Source organism: Pygocentrus nattereri, chromosome 10 (genome assembly GCF_015220715.1).
Source record: "Pygocentrus nattereri isolate fPygNat1 chromosome 10, fPygNat1.pri, whole genome shotgun sequence".
Classification (NCBI taxonomy): Eukaryota; Metazoa; Chordata; class Actinopteri; order Characiformes; family Serrasalmidae; genus Pygocentrus; species Pygocentrus nattereri.
The window spans coordinates 26123333-26150218 of NC_051220.1; the positions used below are offsets into that span (position 1 = coordinate 26123333).

The following is a 26886-nucleotide window of genomic DNA, read 5'->3' on the forward strand; positions in this document are numbered from 1 at the left end:
GACCATGTGTATACAAATATACGAGACGCATACAGAGCCGTGCCCCGCCCCCACCTTGGCCTTTCTGATCACATCTCCATCATGCTGGTCCCTGCCTTTCACCCCCCACTGAGATGCTCCAGACCCACACAGAAGACCATTACTGTGTGGCCCAGTGATGGTGACTCTGTACTGCAGGACTGCTTCAAGTGCACAGACTGGCAGGTGTTCAGGGATGCTGCTGTGCATGATGGGGAGCTGGATCTAGAGGATTACGCATCTGCTGTCCTCGGAAACATCAGCAAGTGTGTTGAGGATGTCACCGCCACCAGGACTGTGACGTGCTACCCGAACCGAAACCCTTGCTGAATGTAGAGGTCCGATCTCTGCTGAAAGTCAGGGATGCTGCCTTCAGGTCACAGAAACTCAGGAGAGCTAGATGTGAGCTGACAGCAGGCACAAAGAGGGCCGAAGCTGCATACGGTCTGAAGATCCAGGGTCATTTTTCTTCCCAGAATCCATGGAGCATGTGGAAGGGCATCAAGTGCATCACAGACTACAACACCAGAGATGCACAGTGCACTAGAGACCCCTCACTGCCCGATGCTCTCAATAAGTTCTGTGCCCACTTTGAGGACCCAAACACACCCCCCAGCACCAGACTCACTCCACCACCTTGAGAACAGCCCCTCAGTGTTACCCAAACTGAGGTGAGGAGGATCCTTAAGAAGATTAATGCCCGCATTCTGGGGCGTGTGCTGAAGTGCTGTGCAGACCAACTCTCCGAGGTGCTGACAGACATCTTCAACTGCTCTTTAATCCAGGCAGTTATCCCCACCTGCCTGAAGAACGCCACCGTCATCCCATATCCTAAGAGCTCCACAGTGACAGGACTGAATGACTATCAGCCAGTAGCCCTCACCCCGAAAGTCACAAAGTGCTTTGAAAGACTGGTTATGACCCACATCAAAGCCAACAGTGACGTCACTGGGGATCCACACCAGTACGCGAGGATGCCATCTCCTCTGTTGTCCACACTGCACTCACCCATCTGGAGAGTAAGGATTCTTCTGTGGTCCACACTGCACTCACCCATCTGGAGAGTAAGGATTCTTACATCTGTATGCTCTTTGTGGATTTCACATCTGCCTTTATCACCATGATTCCGTAGGCCCTGGCTTACAAACTCCATACACTTGGACTGAGCACCTCTCTTTCTGTAATTGGGTCCTGGACTTCCTGACTAAAAGGCCACAGTCTGTGAGGATCCACAACATCTCCTCCTCCACCATCATTCTCAGCACAGGCTCCCCTCAGGGCTCTGTGCTGAGCCCCCTCCTGTTTACACATATGACTGCTCAGCCGTCTATCCAGGCTGTCGTTTGCGGACGATACGGCAGTGGTTGGATGCACCACAAATAGTGATGAGTCTGGCTATAGGCAGGAGGTGGACCACCTGGAGAGTTGGTGCAGTGAGAACAATCTCTGCATCAATGTGAAGAAAACAAAGCAGATGATTGTGGATTTCAGAAGGGGCAACACCATCCCTCCCCTCCCCCTACACATCGGAGGATCTGCAGTGGAATTGGTCTCCAGCTATAGGTACTTGGGCGTACACCTATCTAACAATCTTACCTGGAGTAATAACACTTCCAGCCTGATCAGGAAGGCACATCAGTGCCTCTACTTCCTCAGATGGTTGAGGCGTGTTGGACTCGGGAGCTCAGTCCTCACCTTATTTTACAGATGTGTGGTGGAGAGCGTTCTGTGCTCCAGCATCACCGTGTGGCACAGAAACTGCTCTGTGGCAGAAAGGAAAGCTCTGCAGAGGGTGGTGAAGTCTGCACAGAGGGCTGTTGAAGTCAGCCTTCCCACCACCATGGAAATGTACACCTCCAGATGCAGGAAAAGGGCCACTGGCATCATGAACAGCATTAAGAGTAAAACAACCACACTGAGAAACAGCTTCTTCCCTGAATTAAATTCCAATTAGACATCACTGCAATGGCACTTCATGTCCACTTATTTATCTCTGCTGCTGTACTGAATCAGTGCCTCCACTATATCACCCCTATACGTCACTTTATACATGTCACTTTATACATTACCAGTATTAAGATGTACACCTTCTACCTCGTACTCATGCTGCTGTTTCATGCTGCTGTTATTTGCACCTTCTATTTATTGTTTATTGTTACTTTTGGGAGTTACCTGGGACCTTAAGTACACTTAAGTACACATTTCGTTCCACCTCATGCACCAAATGTGATGTGAACGACAAAGCCTTATCTTATCTTGTAGTGTATCAAAATGATTTTGATCATTTTTGCAATATTATGTTTTTCCATATATCAATCACATATCACATAGATCAATATTCCTAGATGTATGGTATGTATCAATAAATCCTTTACTTTGTTTATGCACTTCAGGAAGTATGAAGAGTGCTGAAGTGCCCGTCTTTATATAACACGTGTTTGTTATGGGATGACACTGTGTAACTGATATAGACTCACATACAGCTCTGTACACACAGAGATTTGCTCCTACCCACATGTTCCTTTCCATCCATTAGCTTTAATAAAGTATTCCCTTTTAGGATAAATGGCAGTCCCTGCTGCCTGCGGAAGTTAATTGCCAATTACCCCAGAACCCTTGCTTGAATCACTCCTTGTTGAATTGAACATTGAATTCCCTTTTAATAACGAAAGCTATTCAGGGAGAATGTATTTAGAATTCATTGCTAGATATTTTAGAAATTATTTGATTGACAGAACCAGTGAAAACCAGAGTTTAAGAGTCTGTTATAAAAAGATGACAAGAAAAATGATTTTATGTGGTTTAAGTGTGCTTCGCATTTCTCCTTGAGGCATTATTTCTCTTTCAGTATCTGCACTTTCTATGGCTGTTACTTCTGTTTTAATATCTGTTTCCTCACTCACATTAAATATCTGATTTTATTTCCTGCATCTATCCACTCTCAGACCTACCCCACCACAGACCAAAGCCCCTCTATTTGCCAGTGTCACGCAACAGTGAGAGTACATTCTGCACAAGAGATCAGTACCTGGCCCCTCGCGTGGCCTTCATCACCTGGTTGGTCAACTTCTTCCTGGAGAAGAAGTATGTGAGCGCAGTTACAACCAGCACTAAAAATGGAGGCGAAGTTCTTCCCAAGATTATCCAGGTAGGAGAAGGGCCAACACCAGCTAACAGTCAATCAGTTGACATTTCTTTGGGGTGGTTGTTCTTTAAAGACAACTGATTTTCAAAGCATACAGATTCTTTTTTGCGATCTGTATTTTATTTTGGATTTTTTTCAAGTGTCTGGTCTGCCTCTGCAAAAATGAGTTTGTGCTTGAATAGTCTCCATTGAAGTAAGACTGATTTGCTGAAGAGCCAGAGGCTGGTATTCATAAGGCTTCTCTGAGTAGGAGTGCTAATGTAAGATCAGATTCCTCACCTATTTATGATGACATTACTAACAGGAACAGATCCTAGAGCAGGACAGCTCTGACTCTGACAAGCACCATGAATACAGACCAGAAACGGTGAACTAGAGCCATGCAATATATTGTTTTTTTATTGGCATTTTTGTGTTTTATTGGCATTTTTGATAGAGTAATATAATGATGTCACAAGTGAAATTGCAGTATGCAAATAAGGCCAAATGTTTTATGTGCAATGAGCATCCACACCAAACTCAGATGTTTCTTTAAAGTATTGTAAGTTATGTCCCCACAGCAGCGATCTGATTGCAATATGGGATTTTGTCTATATTGTGCAGCCTTGGTGTAACCCTTGCGCATGTTTGTGTGTGCTTGGTTTAGACTGTAACTGCAGGCAGTAGCAGTCAGGAAAAGAGTAATGAGCCAGAACCTAATGGGCCAGTAGAGCAGGAGAAGAACCACTCAAACAGCAGCACGCTGTCTGACCGCAGAGCCAGCAACTCCAGCTTGTGCAGCATAGAGGAGGAGCACCGCAGCGTTTATGACATGGTGCAGTGCATCTTGCTCTCCACACGAGACAATGTCAACTTCGTCAATGAGGTCTTCCACCAGGTCAGCGCAGATCATGCACATGCTAATTTAATGCATTCTACAGAGTCTGCTTAGTAGGCATAAGCTTTATGTTACGGTGCTGCCATCTTGTGGTCACACTGTGGTGTAGCTTATGCTTTTATAAAATGGTACTCTACAGAAATGTAGCATAGCCCTGCATTTTCAGCAGCTTGTACCCTGTTCTGTTGAATTCTCAAGGTGATAGTGTTTTGATATTATGCAACAGAAATGTTTGTTTATGTATTTATCTTTACTTTTAAGTGAAGTCTACCCCATGTGCATATTAGATATTGTGCACTTTTAAGAACATGTATACCTTTTTAGGCTTTAAAACTGGATTTAAAAAATTGCTTAGTCTTCCCTCTTTTGAGGCTAAGTTTTGTGTATATCAGAGCTTATTGCATTATTTTAGACATCAGAATAACTAACCCTTAGCATGTAAAATGTATTACACCTATCGTGTGTAATAAAGCAATTATAGGTAATAGCTAGTGTCTCATTCAGTGCACAAGTCATAACGGCCATATTGTGTCACCCCTTAGGCCTTCCTGTTACCGTCCTGTGAGGCTTCAGCCACCCGTAAGGTGATTAAAGTGTACAGGAAATGGATCCTGCAGGAGAGGCCCACATTTATGACTGAGCCTGAAAAGACCGATCAGGATGAGGAAGAGGCAGAGGAGGGGCTACAGCCCATTCAGACTGACACACACACATACTCACAGGTTCTATTGCGAAGCATACATACACATACATGTCACTATTATGGTGTTATGAGGTGATTCCACCAATTTTTCAACATTCCTTGTTGTGGACTGTGCTGATTACTAAGACCAGTGATAAACAATTAAACAAGTAGTTTGATAATGTGGCACTACATTTTTTTTTGCTGATTCAAGCAACAACAAAAAAACAATTTTAAGTAAATCTATTGTTGTGTTGGTTCATTGTTTATGGAGCCCTACTGGTGACATCCTGTATAAATAAAAACAATACATGGCCATGATTTAGTAAGGCATGGGGATGAGATGATTAAGTCGTGACCACGACTTAGTAAAGCGTGGGAACAAGATGCGTGGCTGTGACTTAGTAAGCTGTGATTTCATTCCCATGCATTCCTAAGTCGTGGCCAGGCATTAGAATCTCGTTACCTCACGTTAATAAGTTGTGGCCATGCATTGTTTGTATTTATATAGGATGTCACCAGCAGTGAGATGTAATTGTTACATTTACGTGCGCAAGTGTTTCAACTCAACTGGCCTGTCTGCCACTAGGTGCTGGAGAGCCATGGACACAAGAGGTCGTCCAGCTGGGGGCGCACTTACTCCTTCAGCAGTGCCATCAGCAGAGGCTGTCTGACTGAAGAACAGAACCATGATGTGAAGGCTGGCATCCAGCCTACGCTACAGGTACACATATCCAAATGTCAAACTGAAGGTTTACCTTTTACTAAGGATTAGTCAAATGGTTAAGGAGAGATCACATCTGTTTGTTGTTGGGAGCTTCTTAGTTTTAACAAGTTCACTTCATCTTTATAGCAGCACTGCATAACAAATCCTTTTTACTATCATCACTTTTGCAACATGCATGTAAAACACATTGAAAAAATTCATAACAGATTGGTGCAAATATAAACTTCAGAGCAGTATACATTGCAGTACTGACCAGTGTAAAACGCGTGAAAATTTAGAAAATTGTGATTTTACACCTGTGCTACTTTTGGTTTATTTTATTGATAGTTGTTACCAATTGCCCACCATGTGAGCTATCCATGATTGGCTTACATCTCTATAAATCATTAGGGAGAGAAAAATTAAGCTGTTCTTTCCACTCAGTTTAATTTTTTTTTTGTTTTTTTGTTTTTTTGGTCACCCAGGTTTTTCTGACAAACTCTGCTAATGTGTTCCTGTTGGAGCCATGTCAGGATGTTCCAAAACTGCTGGAAAATCAAGTGGAGGTCTGCAGAGCTGTGCTCAGCATCTACCGCCACATGATCATGGAGCAAAACATGAACAGACAGACTTGGTAAGTCTTTGGCTCTGTCTCTTACAGACAGTATCATATTCATATGCTGATGTGTTCATGCCAAATGTCTTTGTAGGGAGCAGATGTTGAAGGTACTGTTGAGGATCACTGAGGCAGTCATGAAGAGACCACAGGAGGACCAAAGAAAAGATATTTTTGCCCAGAGCCTTGCCAGTGTTCTGTTTAGAGTGAGTAAGCAGCCCCTTCTCAATGGTGAATACTGTAGCTTCCTGAGGAGAGAACACTAAAACCTTTAGGGCTTTTCCTTTTAACATGTGAATCACTGTGGTCAAGGGTGCGAATGTTGTTTCTTGTTTTGCTTTGAAACATTTGTTCTCTTACAGACCATAATTGTGGCATGGGTGCGGGCCAACCTGAGTGTGTTCATCTCTCGGGAGCTGTGGGACGAGCTGCTGGCAGTGCTGTCCTCACTCAGCCACTGGGAGGAGCTGGTGAGTGAGTGGGCCAGCATCATGGACTCCCTGACTGTTGTGCTTGCCCGCTGTGTCTATGGCCTGGATCTCAACAACCTTCCCCTTGACAAACTCTCTGAGCAGAAAGAGAAGAAGCAGCGAGGCAGAGGTTTGTTTGTGTGTGTGCGTATATGTGTGTTTTATGTGGTTGGTAAACATTGATTGGAGGTAAACATAAATATGATGCGATTCAGATTCTTTAGGAAACAATTGAAAATGCAGAAAAAATATTTATGTTGCTGAATTATAACTTTATGAAGAATGTGTTGTTCTGTTGGGCATATTGTCAGTTTCCATGGCAGGCAGACCGCACAGGTTCACTCTGGTTCACTCAGGTTCACCAACTTGCTTAGAAAACTGTATTCAAAAGCAGCACCTTAGTGATGTAATAACAAAAATGTTATTGTTTATAATTTTTTTTATTTATTACAGAAGCATATATACACGCATGTGTGTGTGTGTGTGTGTGTGTGTGTGTGTATCTTGAAAAATCTTTAAAGCCTGGGCAGTAAGCATTTAATTGATCAGAAAAACACTAATATTGCAATAAATAAAAATAACATTCATTCAAACACCATTGATTTTTGGTTAAGCAGCCTTTTGTTATATTAAATCAGGTGTGCTTTTGAAGGAATTAATGCGATGGAGGACAACAAGCATATCTCAGCTGTTTTTTTGTTTTTTTTTAATGAGAAATTCTTGTACCTTTCTACTGCATTCATTTTTGCTTGCATTTTAATGTTCAAAAGGTGTTTTTTACAAGTAAAACCTCAAAGTTTAATGACTGCAAAGATTAATGATTTTAAATAATATATTTAGTTGGTTATTTGTACTTTTGTACAGTACTGTAGTGTATATGATTAACATGTTTCTATAATGATGACCACACATTCCCAGTTTTGGCTGCAAGATTCATTCGTTTTGATGACCTGAATGGCCAGTGCAAATTTATATCTGTCTTACCCCTGCCTGGAGGACCCCTGTCCTTGCTAACACACCTGATCCAACTAATCAGCTAATTAAGAAGCCCCTCCTGAGTGGAAGTGTGCTAAAGCAGGAAAATATTAAAATGTGCTGGATGGACTCCCAAGTGGCGCAACCAAGTTGGCCCTGTCATCAGGAGATCGTGAGTTTGATCCACTGGTGATGTTACAGCCATCCGTAGCCGCGAGTCCAAGAGAGTATAATTGGCCTCGCTCTCTCTGGGTGGGTAGGATGGCCCCCCTTCTCCCCCCTTCACTCAGCGCGATGCTAGTCAGCACAGGTGTCTGTTAGCTGACGTAACAGATCTGGCGGTTGGCGCTTTCCTCAGAGTGCGTTTGGCTGTCCCATGACGTTGCATGAGCAGTGGTTCGAAAAGAAGCGGTGGCTGGTTTCACAGGTCTCGGAGGAAGCCTGTGCTAGCCTCACCCTCCTAGCGTTGGTAGCATCATGTGATTGGAGGAGTCCTAACTAGCAGGTGAAATTGGAAACGACTAAATTGGGGAGAAAATCGGGTAAAAAAAAATAACATTTTTAAAAATGTGCTGGACAGAGATATTCCAGGACTAAAATTGGGAGCCACAGCTTAGAAATCTCTGGCATTGCTCTGTGAGGATATTGTGAGCTACAGGTATCACTCTTTACCTTTGTCCATTGCTTTGATTCTGGTAATAACAGTAATGGTCTCTAATGGCGTTTGTGTAGGAGTGATGCAGGATTCTCAGAAGGCATCAGCAGTAGCACGTTCATTCTCTCTGAGCTGGAGGAATTCAGGAGACCAGCCTGGAGCTCAAGAGCCCATGCGCTTCCGCAGCGCCACCACCACTGGAGCCCCCGCTGTTGAGAAGGCCCGCAACAATGTTAGACAGAAAGCCTCAGGTCAGAGCATTACCTCTACACTAATATGTACTAGTTCTTTCCTTCGGTCTTTCTTTCTGTCTCTCGCTTTCAGAACACTCACTAACAACAAGCTTGCCACTGGCTCTCGCCTTTCCTTTCCTGTGTAGGAGATTGCATCTCTGGAGAGCTGCTTGAGTTTGGAGCAGATGCATTTGAAACTGAAGTATGGCTCTTATAAACAACCCAAAGATATGTGTGCACTTGTGAGCAAGCCAAAAAATGGCTCCACATTCCTCATTTTGTTTTGCCTAATTGGATTTCTCCTACATTCATCTTCAAACGGCTCAGCGTTCTCCTTTCTTTGTTAAGAGAGCTGGCAACATCAAATGCTTGGCTGTTTTTGATAGATTCATTAAGAGCATAATTAATGCTCATTATTATGCATAAAAAGGTAACATAACGAAAGTGATGTTATCTAAAAAGCAAAGCCAATAATAAACGTACAGTGTAAAGGGTAGAACCGAGCCTTTCTCTTTCAAAGCTCTCCACCAAGTGCCGTCTAGTCATATTAATAGTAATGTTATCACTGGCAGAGAGAACTTAAAACTGTATACTTCACATTACCCGCTTAGGCATTCAGTTTCAAAGGATGCTTTGAAGAGACCAAAGGTATACATGATTTAAAAAAGCATTAAAATGTACTTTTTTGCAGTTGCAGTGAGGGTGTTTTTAGAAAACATGCTGTATTCATCATCTCTGTATACAGGTGTATATTGCTGTGTGTTGGTTGTCTGACTTCTTCACATTTTGTGAATGTTGTCATGGGTTAGACCACAGATTTATTAAAGTGTTTGAACAGAAGGCAAAAAAAACAATTTTGTTTGTATTTTGACACTGTGCTGCATCTGTATAGATGATATGTAAATATCACTTGATATTTTATATTATAAAAATCCCAGATTGTCCCAAACTGTTCCAGACTGTCTTAGATCATTTACTTTCCTTGTTTCACACTCCTCCAAAGAGAAGCGCTTTGCGTGCAAAATTTCTCAGTGGTGTAGGTTGTGATTGACCCTGCCTTCTTTTTTTTCTCTTTCTCTTTCTCTCTTTTCATCTTTCCATCTTTTCCTGCTCATTCTTTGAGTAGCTAAGCGAAGCCAGTCTATCAGCAACTGTGTGCATCTGTACGAAGCTTTGCCGGCCACTAAGAGTGTGCCGATGCTGCTGCACACTGTCAGCTCTTTCTTACCTGGTATCTCTCACAACTCTCACTGCTCTCACAGACTCTCAGGTAACTTTGCACTGTTTCTTGCAATTGTTTTTTTTTTTTTCTTTTCCCTTTTCTATCCAAGCTTTTCGTCTTGAACTTTCTCCATTCTCTCATACAGTATAGCCAGCTGTACGTCTCACCATATTTTGACAAAATGTCATTTAAATTTAGATTTCCTTCAAAGTTTTTTCTTCCCCATTTCTTAGGTTTATGCATGGAATGCTATCTTATTGTGCTATTATAATGGTGTAGTAACATTCTCCATATCATGTACCAAGAAATTCAAACTAACATGAAACATTCATGCTGCATGATGGCTTTTAATTTCATATAAATCATTGTGTAAACATCAGAGACCACCCTTCATTTATTTAATTTCCAGCCAAACCAGCCAAGTGTAATATATTTAACATTTAATATTTAAATATTATGTTTCAGTATTTACAGAGTCCATGCTTTGCCTTTATTACAGCTTTTTTTTTTTTTTTTTTTGAGACTTGCTTTTAGTTTTTTATTTATTCATTTATTTATTTATTTTTAAATCTGCAGGGTTTTTTCCACATCTTCAAAGTTCAGTCTTAGAAGTTGGCTACATTTTCTGTTTCCCATGACTCGACTTCATATTCTTTTTCTCAGTAATGGCTTCTCTTCTTGACAGCCACACATCTTTATACATGAGCATCGAGTTGTCTTCACACAATGGAAGGACAGAAAGAAAAATCTGTTGATTTTTTTTTTGTTTTTTTTTTTTTTTTTTTTTTTTTTTTTTTCCCCCAGATCTGAAGCAAGAGTGTTTAGATTTATTATTTTATGTTTTTGGAAGTCTTGTTTTATTTAAGTATCTAAGTATTTCATCACCATTTTAGCTGAAAGTTAAATAAATTTAACGTTCTCTAACTATTGATTCTGACTTTATTTTATTTATATGCACATTATTGGATATGATCATGGAGTTATGGCATCTTTTCCTCCTTGTGTCAGACGTGGAAGAGTGTCAGTTGTCTGAATGTGGTGGAGAAGGAGAGATGGGGGAGGGAGACAGTCCTCTTGCTCGCAGCAGCAGCACCTCAGACATCAATCAGCAGCTCACGGACTCCTTCCCAGGTACGAACATACATACACACAAATATGCAACAGGTGCTTCACTTTTGTGATACTGCTGTGCCAGGATGTTGCAATTGATTGATGCAAATTTTAGACCATGAACACATTACAAAACTACATGTACCAAAACCTTGCCATTATTTTATTCTGTGTATGTATGTGAAACTGTAGGTCAGAGGAGGGAGGACTCTCCAAACGCAGGCAGCTCTGATGGTACAGTCTGGTTTTCTGAGAGCAGCTCAGTCGGGAAAAGGGAGAGTGAGGCTCCCACGGTCAGTCCTATTATAAATATTCCACTGTTACGCTTCATGACTTGTAGTAGGGCTGCAACTAATTATTATTTCCATAATTGATTAATCTGTTGACTGTAGTTTATAACATTATAAATTTAGTAAAAGAAAAAGTTATTTATTTATCAAATTATTGAGAATTATTTTTGAGAATGATTTATGACTGCCTTAGATTGCAACATATTCTACTGACCCCAGTGATTATTGTCCTTTAATTTAGACCACCTTACATAATTCTTTTCAAGCCTTTCATTTTCTTCACATATGATTTAGATTCTAGTTCGGCAGAGCAGCAGTCCAGGAGATCTTGACTGTCCTGGAGAAGCAGGACTTGTCAGTACAAGGACCAAGCTGCAGGAGAAAAGTAAGCCAATACTCAACTGTTACAAAAACATACAACCATCAGAAATATTCATCAGTGCAATAGAACCAGGTTCACCAAACATGCCCTATAAGTGCTCTTAAAACCAGCCTGTAGCTACACAGCCTGTTGATAGCTTTAACTGTGTTTAAATGGGAATATAGTGCAGTTCATATATTTTTTTATACATATGTGTGTGTGTATGTATGTGTGTATATGTAAGTGAATAATGTAGTGAAACAGTGTGGAAACACTATTGGCTACATGTATTGCAACTATACTATACAATTGATTGTATAGTTGCCCGCTGTAGCCGCCATATTATCACAATGTGCATATATACTATAGTCTCTCTCCTTCTCATTGCAGGTGAGAGCGTGAGTAGCGAGACTTCAAATTGCTACCTCAACGATGCTGACGTCAGTCTGCTGACGTGGCACACTGTAGAGGAGGAACCCGACTGCCCCTCTCCCAACGACGTCAGTGTGAGTGTGAGTGTGGGGGTGGCAGCAGACTCAGAGAGCCAGAGAAGCCTACTGCTCAGCCACTCCGAGGCACTGGCAGGTACATCAACCCAGAACCAAACTTGTTGAGACTGTTTACATTTGTAAAGCTCCATTTCCTTTATTGTTAATGCACACATTCTAGTAGATCCTTCATCCTTCATCCTTCTCACACATGCAGGGTTTCCAGGTTTTGGCCACCTTTTAGATAACACTGCAAAAACATAGTGGTTTCTGTGATCTGGAAAAATCTATATCAAACAACAATGTCATACTGGTATTCACATCTCTTCACTCCTCTTAAAGCATTTGCACTTCTTGAACCCTCTTCCACTTGTCTGATGATCAAGAATGCTTTCTATGTTCTTACCAGTGGAGAACCTTCTGGCCTTCAGAGAGACCTGACCTCCAAAGAATATCTAGTGATTCTGTAAAATAAAAAAAATTTACCTGAAATTTATAGTTCATTTTTGTGTAATATCATCATAGTTGTTGCATTTGAGGTGCAACTAAATGGAACAACTATGATGAGATTAGGGTGAAAAGAGATTAGGTTGAAAAACTACTTATTATCTTGTCCACAGATATGCTTTATCTAGTTGCAGTTTTGTCCCTTTAGATATACACCTACGACAATGCTATTTTCTAATAGCTGGTGGTATTTCTAGTTACATGTTAGCACAAAGCTAATAGCAATATGTCATAGCAGTTCTACTGCGACTCCTTCAGTAAAAAGCCCTAACGTAAAGCTGCTGCTGTTATCGGTTTTTAACATTGAAACACACTTGTCAGTCTACCAGTTATACTTGCAGTCAGTGATGTGTCTAGGAAAAAAGAAAATAACTTTTTTCTTTCTTGTCCTGTTCCGTTACATCTTTTGGAGAGTTTTGTCTAAACTGAAGGACAAAGTCTAATAGTCACAAATGCAACTTGTTGCTACACTTTCTCACTATTCATTGTGAATGTGTTGCTCTGCATGATGTGTAGTGTGAAATGCTTTTTTGTGTTTTTCCCATATCTCACTGATTGTCTTTAAATGTGTCCTTCTGTAATTGTGAAAATTAATTCACTTCAATTAATTATTTTGTCAGTTACAGGTTCATTTTGTGAAATGTCATAAGCACTGTGTGATCAAATGTTAATTCCTCATATTAACATTTGATAATGATTCTCATAGTGAATCATTTACTAGCTTTGTGACCAGTCTACATGTGTTTCCTTTTGTGATTTGACGGTGTCTGTGATTCTCCATTGTGTGCTTCCATCATGGTGCATGTGTGTGTGTGTGTGTGTGTGTGTGTGTGTGTGTGTGTGTGTAGGTTCTGAGTGTGTCCACTCGCTCCACTCTGCCCCCCTGTCCCCATGCCCCCCTGTTTCTCCTGCCCTGCTGCTGCCCCAGGGCTACAGCGATGGCTCTCAGCTACTGGAGGATGCCATGCACATGCCTCATGATCTGGGTACTGCACCAGTTTTCCCTCCGCATCCTCTCTGACCTCCAACCCTCCGTGCCCCTGCTTTCTCACGTATTCTGTTTGAAATGCCAGTGAAATTGAATTTAATCATGAGATGCAATGGAATGCATTGGTGCTTCATGTTTTCATTATATTTGTGCCTAATTTTTGTGTAATATATTCCAGCAATTTTGTTCTGATTTCCTGCTTCACATCTCACATCTCAACCACATCTCTATTGTGTTGTCAGTTACCACAGAGAACAATTGTTACGTGTTTCACTGAACTAAATAAAGTCTAGGATCATTGAAGAAACACACTTATAATAGAAGTCACTAGACATTGGCTGAATTCCTTAAATAGAGTTTGAAATAAGCACTGCTTACATAATGCATAGTTATTAACTCTTACCAGTCAGACAGACTTGGGGAAATGTTATACCAAAGCTCTTCTTGTTTCATTCTGGTATTCTGGTAACATTGGTTGTCACTACGTTTTTCTGATATCCATGCAGGTGGCATCTGTGAAAGCTCTGCTTGTTCCACTGCTGTGCTAAAGTAAAAAAAAATCTGTATAATTATTCTGAAAAAAAAAATGAATTTGATTGATTTACAGCTTAATTTACGAGTATGCATAACTGAAGAATTCATGAGTGTTCACTGGCAGCTGCTCAGTGGCTTCTGTTTGTGTTTCAAGTGAGTCTCTTTTCAGGGGAAAAAAACAAGACTATTAGAATCTGCAGATAGAGATTAGGTTAAAAAACTCCTTATTATCTTGTCCACAGTTGCTTTATCTATCTAGTTATCTAGTTGCAGTTTTATGTTTTCTGTGCTAGGAATACTTTTGCTTTTGTTAGAATTGAAGCTTGTTTATTATATTACTTGTTAATATATTACATTTTTAAGCTTGGTTGCTTCTGAGTTATGGAGACAACTTTTAAACTGACACAATTGGTGTGAGAAGCATTTTCCCTTGAGCCTGAGCTCTTCATTTCATTTACCAATGTCATTTGCTAAAGTGTGCCGATTTTTCTAAAATTTGAACTGTCGTTCTTATCATTTTGTCATTTCTGTCTCTCGTCTTTCCTTGTTTAATGTACTGTTTCTGATTTGTTTCCTTTGCAGACAGCAGCGAGTTTTTGGCTGATGATATCAGCATCATTGCAGGCGGTTGTTTGACTGGCTGGCATGCTGACTCTGCATTTGTGATCTGGAGAAGGATTTTGGGAATTCTGGGGGATGTTAATAGCATCCGCTGTCCTCGTATCCATGCCAAGGTCTTCAGCTACCTGTATGAGCTTTGGCACAAGCTTGCAAAGGTAATACCAGCACACTGGTATTTCATGTTCATATTCAGCAAAACCTTAAAGCAGTAGGTTGGCAAAAAATCTGATTTACACAGCTGCCCAACCATCAATAATCATCATGTAAACTGCATACCTAAATTATCATACACTTGTCTCAAAGCACATAAAGTTTAAGTAATCTCAAATAGACTTATATGGTTTCTGACAGTGTATGACATGGATTTCCTGACTGTGAGACCTCAGTTAGTCAGGATTGGTAATAACATCTCCAGCACCACCATACTGAGCACCAGTGCCCCTCAGGGCTGTGTGCTTAGTCCACTGCTGTTTACTCTGCTGACTCATGACTGTACTGCAAAGTACAGCTCAAACCACATCATCAAGTTCGCTGATGACACGACTGTGGTGGGTCTGATCAGCAAGAACGAAGAGTCAGCGTACAGAGAGGAGGTGCAGCGGCTAGCGGACTGGTGCGGAACCAACAACCTCTCTGAATGTAGACAAAACTAAGGAGATGGTTGTTAACTTCTGAAGAGTGCGAGGTGACCAATAAACATCACTGGCTCTGCTGTGAAAATTGTCAGGAGCACCAAGTTCCTTGGTGTCCACATCACAGAGAACCTCACCCGTGCCTCAACACCAACTCCATAGCAAAGAGAGCCCAGCAGCGTCTCTACTTCCTGCAGAGACTGAAGAAGACTCATCTCCCCCCTCTCACCATGTTCTACAGGGGGGCTGTGGAGACCATCCTGAGCAGCTGCATCATCACTTGGTTTGGAATTTCACCGCCTCGGACCACAAGACCCTACAGCGTATAGTGAGGACAGCTTAGAAAATCACTGGGGTCTCTCTCCCCTCCATCATGGACATCTACACCACACGTTGTATCCGGAAAGCCATCAGCTTTGTGGACGACCCCATCCATCCCTCATATGGACTTTTTTTCACTGCTGCCGTCTGGCAGAAGGTACCAGAGCATCTGTGCCATCATTGCCAGGCTCTGCAACAGCTTTATTCCTCAAGAAATCAGGACTGAGCTAACCCCTGCCCCCCCTCAGACATACTCTACACAAACAACTCTTTTGATGCTCTACTTGCACTATCTGGAACTGTTTACTCAGGTTTTACTACCTCATGTACTGCTGTGTTTATGTGTGTCATCTGACTGTGTGACTCACAGATCACAGCATGTTAAATATCTCTGCACCTTATTCTCACTACCCCATGTCCAGAAATGTGTGCTGTGTCTGTGTTGCGCTGTCCTGTCTGTTTAATTTATTGTATTTATTATATTGTTTCTGGCCTAATTTTTTTTATTTGCACACTGTCTGCACGTTTGCACTTTGTACTTTTTGTTCCTTGTTGATCTGTGTTGTTCCTGGAGAAATGTAATTTGACCTTGATACTGTTTAAGAAAATGTGCAAATGTACATAACATTCAGCCTTTAAGACTGCTACTACTGTTTTAAACTATCTGATATGTTTTCCATAAAGGTGACTTTGTGGAAATAAAGGTATAAACTTAATTTTTGCCAAACTATGCCTTTAAACCACCAGAGACTTAATCCAGATACCTAACATTTTGAATCGAATTGTTATTGTTTTGCTGATTAGTTGTCATTTTAATTTTTCCTAATTCTAATTGCAGATAAGAGATAATTTGGGGATTAATGTAGACAACCAATCAGCTCTACCGAGACCTCTCTTCATTCCTCCTCTCCGAATGCTGGCTTCTTGGCTCTTCAAGGTGAGACATTCCTCTGTAAACTGCCCTTTATTATGCTCCTTAGATTAGCACTTAATTATATGTAGAGGTCAGGTTTTTGATCTAGTAGTGTCTCAAGATGGCAATATTTTTGTTTGATGTACTTTTGTCCAGAATTACTTGTCCATGCATCTTAATATTCTTAAAACTCCTCTGTGTCTGTAGGCCACAATGCTCCCTGCAGAGTTTAAAACCGGGAAGCTGCAGGCCTATAGGCTGATTTGTGAGATGATGACTAAACATCAAGATGTGCTGCCCAACAGTGACTTCCTGGTACATCTTTACCATGTCATGCACAAAGGCTTCACCAGTGACGACTCGGTATGAGACAATGCACATCAGTGACATTAGTCCACAGATCCTGTTTTTATGGTCCCCATAAGTGCATTTAATTTGCTTTTCCACTGGAAAGTGCAGTACTGTTACTAATCTAAGCCCAAAATATCCATGCCTATGTTAGTTTCCCACCGCTCAGCTGAAGTGTGAAGGTAGAAGGGGTACTGTGAAGGTTATGTGGTGGCACATGGATTCTACCACAGGTAACAGTGGACACACCACTAGTTAACAGTTACCTCAAACAGCAGCAGCAATGAAGGAGCTGATCTACTTAATTCTGGTTTACCTTTTACCCTGCATTTGGTTTTATGTACAGAGTCACAGACAGTGAGTGACAACATATGGCAGTTCTGTTACAATGGCATTTGACCAATAAATGATCTGCACTATTTCTTGCTAAACCCGTATGTTTGGCATGCTTGGCACCCCGACAAAAAGGGCAACCAAATTCAGCATGGATACTCTAGTACAATTCAATTCACTTGATAATGGAAAGTACTTGATCACAGATTTGTAACCATACTGTACTTGCCCAGTAGAAAAAATACAGTTATTCTTTTAGTAGACATTTATAAATTAGTACCCCCTCCATTCTGGCTGAATAATGTTAGTTCCTTAGTATTAATACTAAATACTTTATCAGTATGGGGAATATATATTTTGTTTTTGGGCCGTGTCAGGTTCTTTCTTAATGAGCATAACTGAAATAAATAGTAGTTTTTGGCACAGTGGTGTTTACATTCACAATGTGACCACTAGATGGCTCCATTGCTCTGTATGTGTGACTGAATATTGTAACTAATAGTTATGTAGTGGCTTCACTGTGTAACGTAAGAGAAACTAGGTATTAATATGGTTTATTAATTTGACCTAAATAATGCACAATCAAATATAGAATATAATAAAATTAATAAGGTAAAATAATAGAAAATAACCAAAATCTGTAAACTAAATTCATACCATAACCTCTAGATGGTACTACTGTCAATATCCTGATCATTCCCATGATCTTGGGCATATCAACTGCCAGAAATTTCATGTGGTTGACTTTCTCAAATTATGTTTTGTAGAAATATGTAGATATGCAACAGGTTTGATCAGTGCTATTATTTGCTTTACTATTCTGTAATCTGTATGGTAAAATGAATGACCAGGTTATTGATGCAGATAGATGGTTATTCTACTACATTAGTGAGTTTGTGTGGCATCTTTCTCTGTTTCACCTTAATTTTAGTAACGTATTCCCAAACATCAACTTAATTGCTTCCTCCTGGTAAAATATGCATTCTGGGGATGCACCAATATGGGAATTGTGGGCCAAGGCAGTTATGTTTTTTTTCTCATGTACTTGCCTACTAATGTGTATACATACATTTATAAAATGTCCACCTGGACTAACATTAGGGAAAAATATAACATTTATTTCTGTAGCATTAAAATTGCAGTTAAATGAGGTAAATGCAGACATTTTAGCACAGTTGCCTAAGGCTGCCTAAAAATACTTAAATATCAAATATCAATATGAAATAATTGCTTAAGTCTAAACACACACACCCCCACATCCACACACACACACACACACACACACACACACACACACACACATATATCTTCTAAGCCGCTTCTCCTTCTGGGTCATGGGGGGTGCTGAAGCCTATCCCAGCTGTCATCAGGCAGAAGGCCAAGTTTAAACATCTGATTTAAATTTAAGTTTCTGTATAACTCTTTACATCTATGCTATTTTACACCCCAGGACATTTCATACTTTTAGCAAGAGTGTCTGGAAGAGTGAAGTACATGAGCAGAAATTCAGAGCTTGTTTTTTGGGTGAGTGAGTGTAGGACTGGGTAAATGCCCATGCCTGGACTCAAGCTATAGGCTGTTCCACTCTGGCTGAGAGACAAGCTCATTATAATGTTTTCCATGTCATTGAATACTGTTGGTGCTTCTTAAAGATGGATGGTTGCTGTGTGTACGTGCGTGTGTACGTGCGTGTGTACGTGCGTGTGTACGTGCGTGTGTACGTGCGTGTGAGCATGGCACAGGACAGAGCACACTCAGAGATGGCTTCTGTGGCCCTCGTCTCACTTTTATTGAGTCCACACTCAATATGGAGGTGTGTGCCAAATCCGGGGGGTAATAGAGATAGAGAGAGAAGGTTCAGATTTTGCACCACAGCTGATTCACAGTTTTACTCTGTGACCATTACATGCCTTTCGAGTGTGTCTTCTTGGCTGGCTGTTAGTGCTGGGCAGCTCTGTAATTACTTATACACCTGAATGCAGGCGTGAACAGCGGATGTTCACATTGTCACATTTTTAAAGCATAAGTAGGCTGCATATGTCACTGGGAGACAAAAACAGATGCAGCCAGAGTGATGATGATTGCTAGAAGTGGTCTCTCCTTTGTCTGTGAAGTGTTTCACTCACTTAAGCTGAAGACCTGTAGCTAAAACCTGAAGTCTACTGTGCTGTGCCCCCCTTGCCTCTTTAGGGAGCATCTGGCTATTTCCCCATCATCCTAACACTGTAATATATAAAAATGTTCATAAATGTTGTGGTCCCCTTAAGTTCCTTAGTAGAAGGAATTATTTTCCTTTCCCCCTGGTGGGGGTATAATTAATATTTAATAGATTTACTGCCAAGGTTTTTTGTATGATGCCATAGAAAAAACTTTTGATCCCCTTAAAGCCTTTTAATGTATGATTCTGTGGTGAACTGTTTTTGTAAATGAGATATATACTATATTGCCAAAAGAATACAGTCACCCATCTAATTCATTGAATTCATGTGTTCCAATTACTTCCATGGGTACAGGTGTATAAAACCAAGCATCTAGGCATGCAGACTGCAAGTACAAACATTTGTGAAAGAATGGGTCACTCTCAGGAGCTCAGTAAATTCCAGCATGGTACCGTGATAGTATGCCACCTGTGCAAGTCGAGTCATGACATTTCCTTACTACTAAATATTCCACAGTCAGCTGTCAGTGGTATTATAACAAAGTGGAAGCGATTAGGAGCGACAGCAACTCAGTCACTTAGTGGTAGGGCACATAAAACGACAGAACAGAATCAGCAGATGCTGAGGTGCATAGTGCACAGAGGTCGCCAACTACCTGCAGAATCAATCGCTACAGACCTCCACACTTCACGTGGCCCTCAGATTAGCTCAATAACAGTGCAAAGAGAGCTTCATGGAATGGGTTTCCATGGCCAAGCAGCTGCATCCAAGCCTTACATCACTAAGTGCAATGCAAAACGTGAATGCAGTAGTGTAAAGTGCCACCACTGGGCTCTAGAGCAGTGGAGATGTGTTCTCTGGAGTGGCTAATCACACTTGTCCATCTGGCAATCTGATGGACGAGTCTGGGTTTGGCGCTTGCCAGGAGAACAGTACTTGTCTGACTGCATTGTGCCAAGTTTGATGGAGGGGGGATTGGGTTTATGGCATGGGGTTGTTTTTCAGGAGTTGGGCTCGGCCCCTTAGTTCCAGTGAAAGGAAATCTTAATGCTTCAAAAGACCAAGAGATTTTGGACAATTTCATGCTCCCAACTTTGTGAGAACAGTTTGGGGATGGCCCCTTCCTGTTCCGACATGACTGCGCACCAGTGCACAAAGCAAGTCCATAAAGACACGGATGAGCGAGTTTGCTGTGGAAGAACTCGACTGGCCTGCACCTCAATCCGATAGAACACCTTTGGGATGAGTTAGAGCAGAGACTGCCTTCTCGTCCAACATCAGTGTCTGACCTCACAAATGTGTTTCTGGAAGAATGGTCAAAAATTCCGATAAACACACTCCTAAACCTTGTGGAAAGCCTTGGGTGGGCCGACATCATATTAAATTCTACGGATTAAGAATGGCATGTCACTCAAGTTCATACACGTGTAAAGGCAGACGAGCGAATACTTTTGGCAATATAGTGTACTTGAGTCTTTACAAACCTTTTTTAAAGTTTAAAGAGTCACCACAGAAGGCAAACATCATTCGACTTGCTTGTAATAAATAGCACACTTTAAAAGTCAAATGACTCACTATAAATCAGGTGATCTTAAAAATTTAGTTGTTGAATATATAAACAGGGAACATACAGGCAGGTCCATAAATATTTGGACAGTGGTTGTTATATAAGCTTCCTACCACAACATATTGGAGTTTATATTAAATAATGAATATGACATCAAAATGCAGTCTTTCAAATTTCATTTGAGGGTATTTACATCCAAATTTCATGAAAGGTGTAAGAATTTTCAACCATTTTTCATACACAGCATAGATTTTAGGGCCTCAGAAGTAATTATTCTGAGCTGACCTTCTCCATGGCAAGGTGTGTGTTGTTCCCTTACAAGTGAGCAGATAGAAGGTCTAGAGTTGATTTCAAGTGTGGCATTTGTATTTGGAGTGTGTTGCTGTTAACTCTCAATATGAAGAACCATCACTGCCAGTGAAGCAATCATTAAAATGAAAAATCTAAACAAACTCAACAGACAGCAAAAACACTACATATGGACAAATCAATTATTTGGTACATTCTTGAAAAGAAGCAATACTCTAGTGAGCTTAGAAACATAAAAATGTCTGTAAGACCATATAAAGCAACTGCTGTGGATCACAAAAGAATTCTTTCCTTGATGAAGAAAAGCCTTTTCAACAGCTGGACAGATTCAGAACACACTCTAGGAGATCAGCATATCTGCATCAAGAGTAGGCTTCACCAGAGCAAATACAGAGGGTTTACCACAAAATGCAAACAACTGATAATTCCTCAAAAACAGGAAGACCAGTTTGGAGTAAAAAAACTAAAAAAGTCTAAAAAAAAAAAAAAAGCACTGCACCGTTCTGGAACAGCTCATGGACAGATGAGACAACAATCAGCTTACACCAGAATGATAATAATGATAATAAGAGAAGAGGATGGAAAAGAGAAGGAACTGCTCTTGATCCAACACATAATATCTCACCTGTCAGTCATGGTGGAGTTAGTTTAATGGTATGGGAATGTATGGCTGCTGATGGAACTGGCTGCCTTGTATTTATTGATGATTTGACTGCTGACAAAAGCAGCAGGATGAATTCTGAAATTTTTAGCACTGTGTTGTCTGTTGAGATTTAGCCACATTTTTCAAAATACATCAGATGGCACTTTAGGCACAGACAGTGGCCCAAAGCGTATTCCAAAAGCAGCCCAAGTCTTTTTTTTTTTCTTCAAGCAAGGACGTTGAATGTTCTGCAATGGGAGTCACTTGACCTCAATCCAATCAAGCATCCATTTCACTTACTAATGATAAAACAGAAGGTAAAATGCCCCAATAGCAAGCATGAACTGAAGGCAGCTGCAGTAAAGGCTTGGCACAGCCATGCCAGGGAAGAAACCCAGTGTCTGGTGATGTCTTTGAAAGTAGTTATGGACCTGACTGTACTTTCAGAGATTCTATTAGACTTTCTTGGGAAAAAGAGAAACTGCAAAGTCTTAAAAATCTGTATTAGCTGTATATGTGTGTATATATACACTCTGGCCAAAAATGTGAAAAAACGGATTTCTTACAATAAGAGAGACCAATTGGAAAACAATGCAATATCAACAGCAAGCTGCACATTAATAATTATATTTTTCAGGTAACAAGTATGTCTTAATATACAGTAGTGTACGCTCTTGTACAAACCATTCTCCTAATGAAATGTGTTTATTGGCACCCTATTCAAATAAGGTTTGTAGTTAATATTTACATATTGGTTTATTGCATGTGTTTCTACAGAAGGAAAAGATCAGTCAACAAATCAAACCAACAGGTGTTACTTGGTGTAAATGCACTCAATGATGTCTTACTGATCAGCAACATGCTGATTTCACCCTAGTAGCTAGATCACTTTCACATCCTATAGTAATTTAGTGAGTTGGAGGCATCTGTCCAGAACCTGGAATACATTAAATGTTTATCTCCTTCAAGCTTAAAAAATGAGTCTCACAGGCAAAGTTTAGAGCCTCATAATATGAACGGAATTCCTATTGTGTTTATGATATGTCATGATGTCATAACATGTTAAAAATACATTAGGGAACTCTTAATGTGACATGTTTGCAGATTCACTTGCGCTGTTTCATGTGAATGCTAAAAAGTATCTGTCAGGGTACTTATAGGTCACACTGTTTCTCGTTTTTTTGTATAATAGATTAGTGGTCTCGTTCGTGTATTAGAGACTTCAGTAATATAGGTAAAAATATCATTATCTGGATAACAGAGACAACAGTTAGCAAACGCTATATTATGCGGCCCTAGAAGAATTGGAAAGCACAATGCGCATTTCAGTTTCCTTCTTTTTGTAGACAATTGTCACTGTTAAACACGGTCTGCATGTACCTTTTTACCACCAACTACATTTTGATTGGGCCTGCTGTATTTACAGCTGCATAATGGAACCGCTTTGGCAGAATTGCTGCTTCCTTCAAAGCGCTCATTTTGTGTAATCATCCAGCAGTTTTATGGCAGTTAATTACTACTACTTGCTTGGCATCATAAAGGTCAATTATTGCAAAATGAGGGTAAAATGTCCATGCGAACTCAACGCTTCCACCAATTTTACATCTTCATCTCAGCAGGCCTCTTTTTCATTGTACTTTATTGCCCATGTCATGTCCCTGTTTTCTGTTGTGTGTGTCTTTTTTGTCCACTTACTTTTACAAAGGATTCATTAAAGGAAATGAGTGTAGCAGATAGGAGGGAGTTGTGTGTGCTAGAGGTGTGGGTGCATGTGTTTGTGTCTGTGATGTTAAGGCCGTGATCATCTCTTGTCTCGAGCTTTAAAAGTAGACTTGACTTCCAAACATAAATAGTTATACGTTTCTCCTATGTGCGCTTGAACACTTACATTTTTCCTCAAAAGTCTATGGCATTTTCTGTTTTTTCAGAGTGCTTTTAATATTTATCAGTTTACAGTAACTTAACATATTAAAAACGTACAAGGTTTCTTTTGAGGACCGTGCCATACATTTTTTTAAATAATATTTTATAATATTTATGATAGCACTACCTTGCAAAAAATACTGTAGTCGATACAATTGTTCCCCACTTTGTGATGTCAACAATTACAAGCACTTTTAGTGTGGTTTATGTGCCTTAAAGTATCGTAATGTTATAAATTTACCATATAGCCCACCTGCATGAAACTGAGCATACCCAAATATACACAAAGCTTTAGCATATTAATTAAAGCATTAACAGATATCAATGACATTAACAAATCATTTGCACATATTTTTCATGCTTGATTGCTTAAATGCCTAAGACCTGGGAATTTTAAAGAATTGGAAGGTGTTAATTAAAAAATAAGCACAAAAATATTTAAATATCAAAAGAAGGCAAGACTTCACTCTGTAGGTATTGATAAAGCCTTCTCTCTCTCTCTCTCTCTCTCTCTCTCTCTCTCTCTCTCTCTCTCTCTCTCTCTCTCTCTCTCTCTCTCTCTTTCTCTCACTCTCTCACTCACTTTCAGGATGTGCTGAACATGATGATCAGGTGGTGTTCACCGCGCTTCTTCTTTTTGGGCCTGCCCGGCTTCACCATGCTGGTGGGGGACTTTATCACTGCTGCCGCTCGTGTCCTCAGCTCAGACTCTTTTGAGGTATCAGTGCTCTGTCCTCGCCTCTGTTTACATCCTCATACCTGCACCCTCTGCCTGCCTCTGCAGCTTCTAAGATAGAACCTGTTTGAGTAAAGAATTTCTTAGGCGCTGTGGTGCCACCTGCATAATTTCAAACTGCGTATATTTCCGTTTGATGAAAGGTAGAGAGAGGAGTGAAAAAAAAAAAAATATATATATATATATATATATATATATATATATATATATATATATATATAGGATGCAGTGAAACCATAAAATGAATGGCATGGGTGGCTTAAAGTTTTATTTAAAATGTTTTAGTTTCTCAGAAGAGAAATTATTCAAAATCTGCTGGCTAAAAGGGAAATGTATTTGAGTATGAATTTGAATTGTTGCCAGCCTAAGACTCATATCACTTTATATAGAAATTAATATTATATAGAAATTAATATTTTATTATTTTTTCAGTAAGTTTTGGGTCAATAATATTTGGATTATTATTATTTTGAACAGGCACCTAGGACTGAAGCACAAACATTGCTTGGGTCTTTGGTCTGCTTTCCCAACCTGTACCAGGAGATCCCCTCACTGCAGTCTTTACCAGGAACTCAAGACATTGTGGTCGGCAAAGAGGACATAAAGGTATATTCTCTTACTTTATTATCAATCTAAGCTACCTTCCTTTGTTTGTGTAGGAGCCACATTGCCAACTGTGTCAATGTTGTGTTCACCATCCTTAGGACTACCTTGTGAACATTCTGCTGAAGACAGCACGCAATGAGGCATGTGAAGGGGCCAGGTAAACTTTAACCATCATGCTGATATCTAATCTGTTTAGCTAGTTCTGCTACAGACATATTTCTGATAGCATGTGTTTGTCTGTGATTACTTTTTTTGACTGCTTGATAAAAATGCAATTTTTTTTCTTGTCTCAAGTTCACAACATGTCAAAGTATGATTCGTTCATTATTTTATTCATTAATTATAACATTTATTTATTTAATCCCAAGAATTTTTTTTTACTGTTTTACCAATAACCAATCCAAGTGTTTAATTATTAACTCCTAATGCAATTATATATTTTTCTTGATAATTAACCAATTATTTATTAATCATTTAATTAGTTAATGTAACACACCTGATTCAGTTAATCAAGCATCCAGGAGCATAATGTGAGAATCATGTGAATGGAGTTGTAATGAAACTTTATATAGAATAATTTAGAATAATTATCAGGAGCAAAACAAGTAAGTGTTTATTTGTAGAGCAAGTTTAAAACCAAAGTACAGCAAAACTTGTAAAACATGCAAAACGTCAGTTTTTTTCAACATGCATATAATCCCCAGACATTCACAAAGTTCAAAATCTGATAAATAAAGGTTTTAATTTGCTTTAAAAGCAAGAGGGCCCAGACCTAATCTCCTATGGTAAATCTGTGTTATGCAAGTGCAAAAGCCAGGTCACCTTAGATCTTTAACTGAGACCATTGAGAGCCAAGGCCAATGGATCTGAGGAACTCAGACTGGAAAAATAGTTAAATTTTAACTATATAAAAAGACACACCTTTAGTTAAAATTTAGTGTTATATAGCATAGTAAGATCATGTGCAGTATGGCTACCTTCAAAGCCTTCTGTTTTATTTCTTTCTAGTGTCTCTTGAAGAAAAACAGATCATGTTAATGAATGAAACTTGTGGCTTATTTACTTGTTCGAGCACAATATTTTGTATATTTTTTCTTCGTTATTTTCCTAAGTTAATCAAATACAAAACACATTTTCTTTTTTAAATAGTTTATTGCAGAGGCTTTATTTACTTCTTTCCACTTTGCTTAGTTTTCAAAACTTGCATGTATGGTGCACAGTACTGTTCAAACATTTTAGGCCATCTGAGAAAATAATATTCAAAGACATTTGTTAGGCCAGTAAGCATCTCAAGAAAAGCTTATGCTAGAAATAATAAATAACAATAAATAATGGGATTAGTTTTCTAATCTTTCGTGAGGAAGTAGTAGCATTTACTGTTAACATCAAATACTTAGTTTGGTTAATCAGACTTTTTTTTTGTAACAAAGTGATTAATAGCAAAAAAAAGTTAATGTTTATTTGTATTTATTCTAATAGTGCAAAGGTTTTTACAGAAAAAAGTGTGCTTACTGCCAAAGATAAACCATTTTAAACAATGTTGATATGTTTTATGGCATTTGACAGACACTCTTAACTAGAGTAAATGACAAAATGATGAATTTTTTAAAGAGGGTGTGTGTGTGTGTGCGTGCGCATATTAAGGGTGTGGGAAAAACTTGATTCTTACAATGCGGACGTGAACGATTCTGAATCGATTCATAAATGTCAAAAGTCGATTTTCTGAATAATTATTGCGTAATGATGATGGAATTTAAAAGGCGGAACTTAGAAGTGGCTAAGTGCAGCGCCCAGACAGTCTGTGGCGGCACATAACAAAAACACACATGGATGAGCGAGAAATCCTACCAGCTCCTTCTGCATTAAATGCTGGGTTAGATCAGGAACCACAACCCAAA

General features: G+C 39.8%; 1 protein-coding gene across 2 annotated transcripts in view; it reads left to right on the top strand.

Moving 5' to 3' along the window:
• ralgapa2 (Ral GTPase activating protein catalytic subunit alpha 2) overlaps window positions 1-26886 on the top strand; it is a 137130-nt gene that overhangs the window by 44814 nt on the left and 65430 nt on the right. Inside the window, exons 9-29 of one of the 2 annotated variants that reach the window (XM_037542060.1) lie at window positions 2964-3166; window positions 3810-4040; window positions 4583-4762; window positions 5312-5446; window positions 5914-6062; window positions 6139-6250; window positions 6407-6514; window positions 6620-6644; window positions 8222-8395; window positions 9504-9647; window positions 10608-10730; window positions 10902-11002; window positions 11294-11384; window positions 11751-11945; window positions 13204-13341; window positions 14460-14653; window positions 16290-16388; window positions 16572-16727; window positions 24236-24364; window positions 24860-24988; window positions 25087-25145. In XM_037542060.1, the coding sequence (XP_037397957.1) occupies window positions 2964-3166; window positions 3810-4040; window positions 4583-4762; window positions 5312-5446; window positions 5914-6062; window positions 6139-6250; window positions 6407-6514; window positions 6620-6644; window positions 8222-8395; window positions 9504-9647; window positions 10608-10730; window positions 10902-11002; window positions 11294-11384; window positions 11751-11945; window positions 13204-13341; window positions 14460-14653; window positions 16290-16388; window positions 16572-16727; window positions 24236-24364; window positions 24860-24988; window positions 25087-25145 (2875 nt within the window). Of the gene's footprint in view, window positions 1-2963; window positions 3167-3809; window positions 4041-4582; window positions 4763-5311; window positions 5447-5913; window positions 6063-6138; window positions 6251-6406; window positions 6645-8221; window positions 8396-9503; window positions 9648-10607; window positions 10731-10901; window positions 11003-11293; window positions 11385-11750; window positions 11946-13203; window positions 13342-14459; window positions 14654-16289; window positions 16389-16571; window positions 16728-24235; window positions 24365-24859; window positions 24989-25086; window positions 25146-26886 lie in introns of both variants that reach the window. The other variant, XM_037542061.1, reaches the window with a different exon arrangement.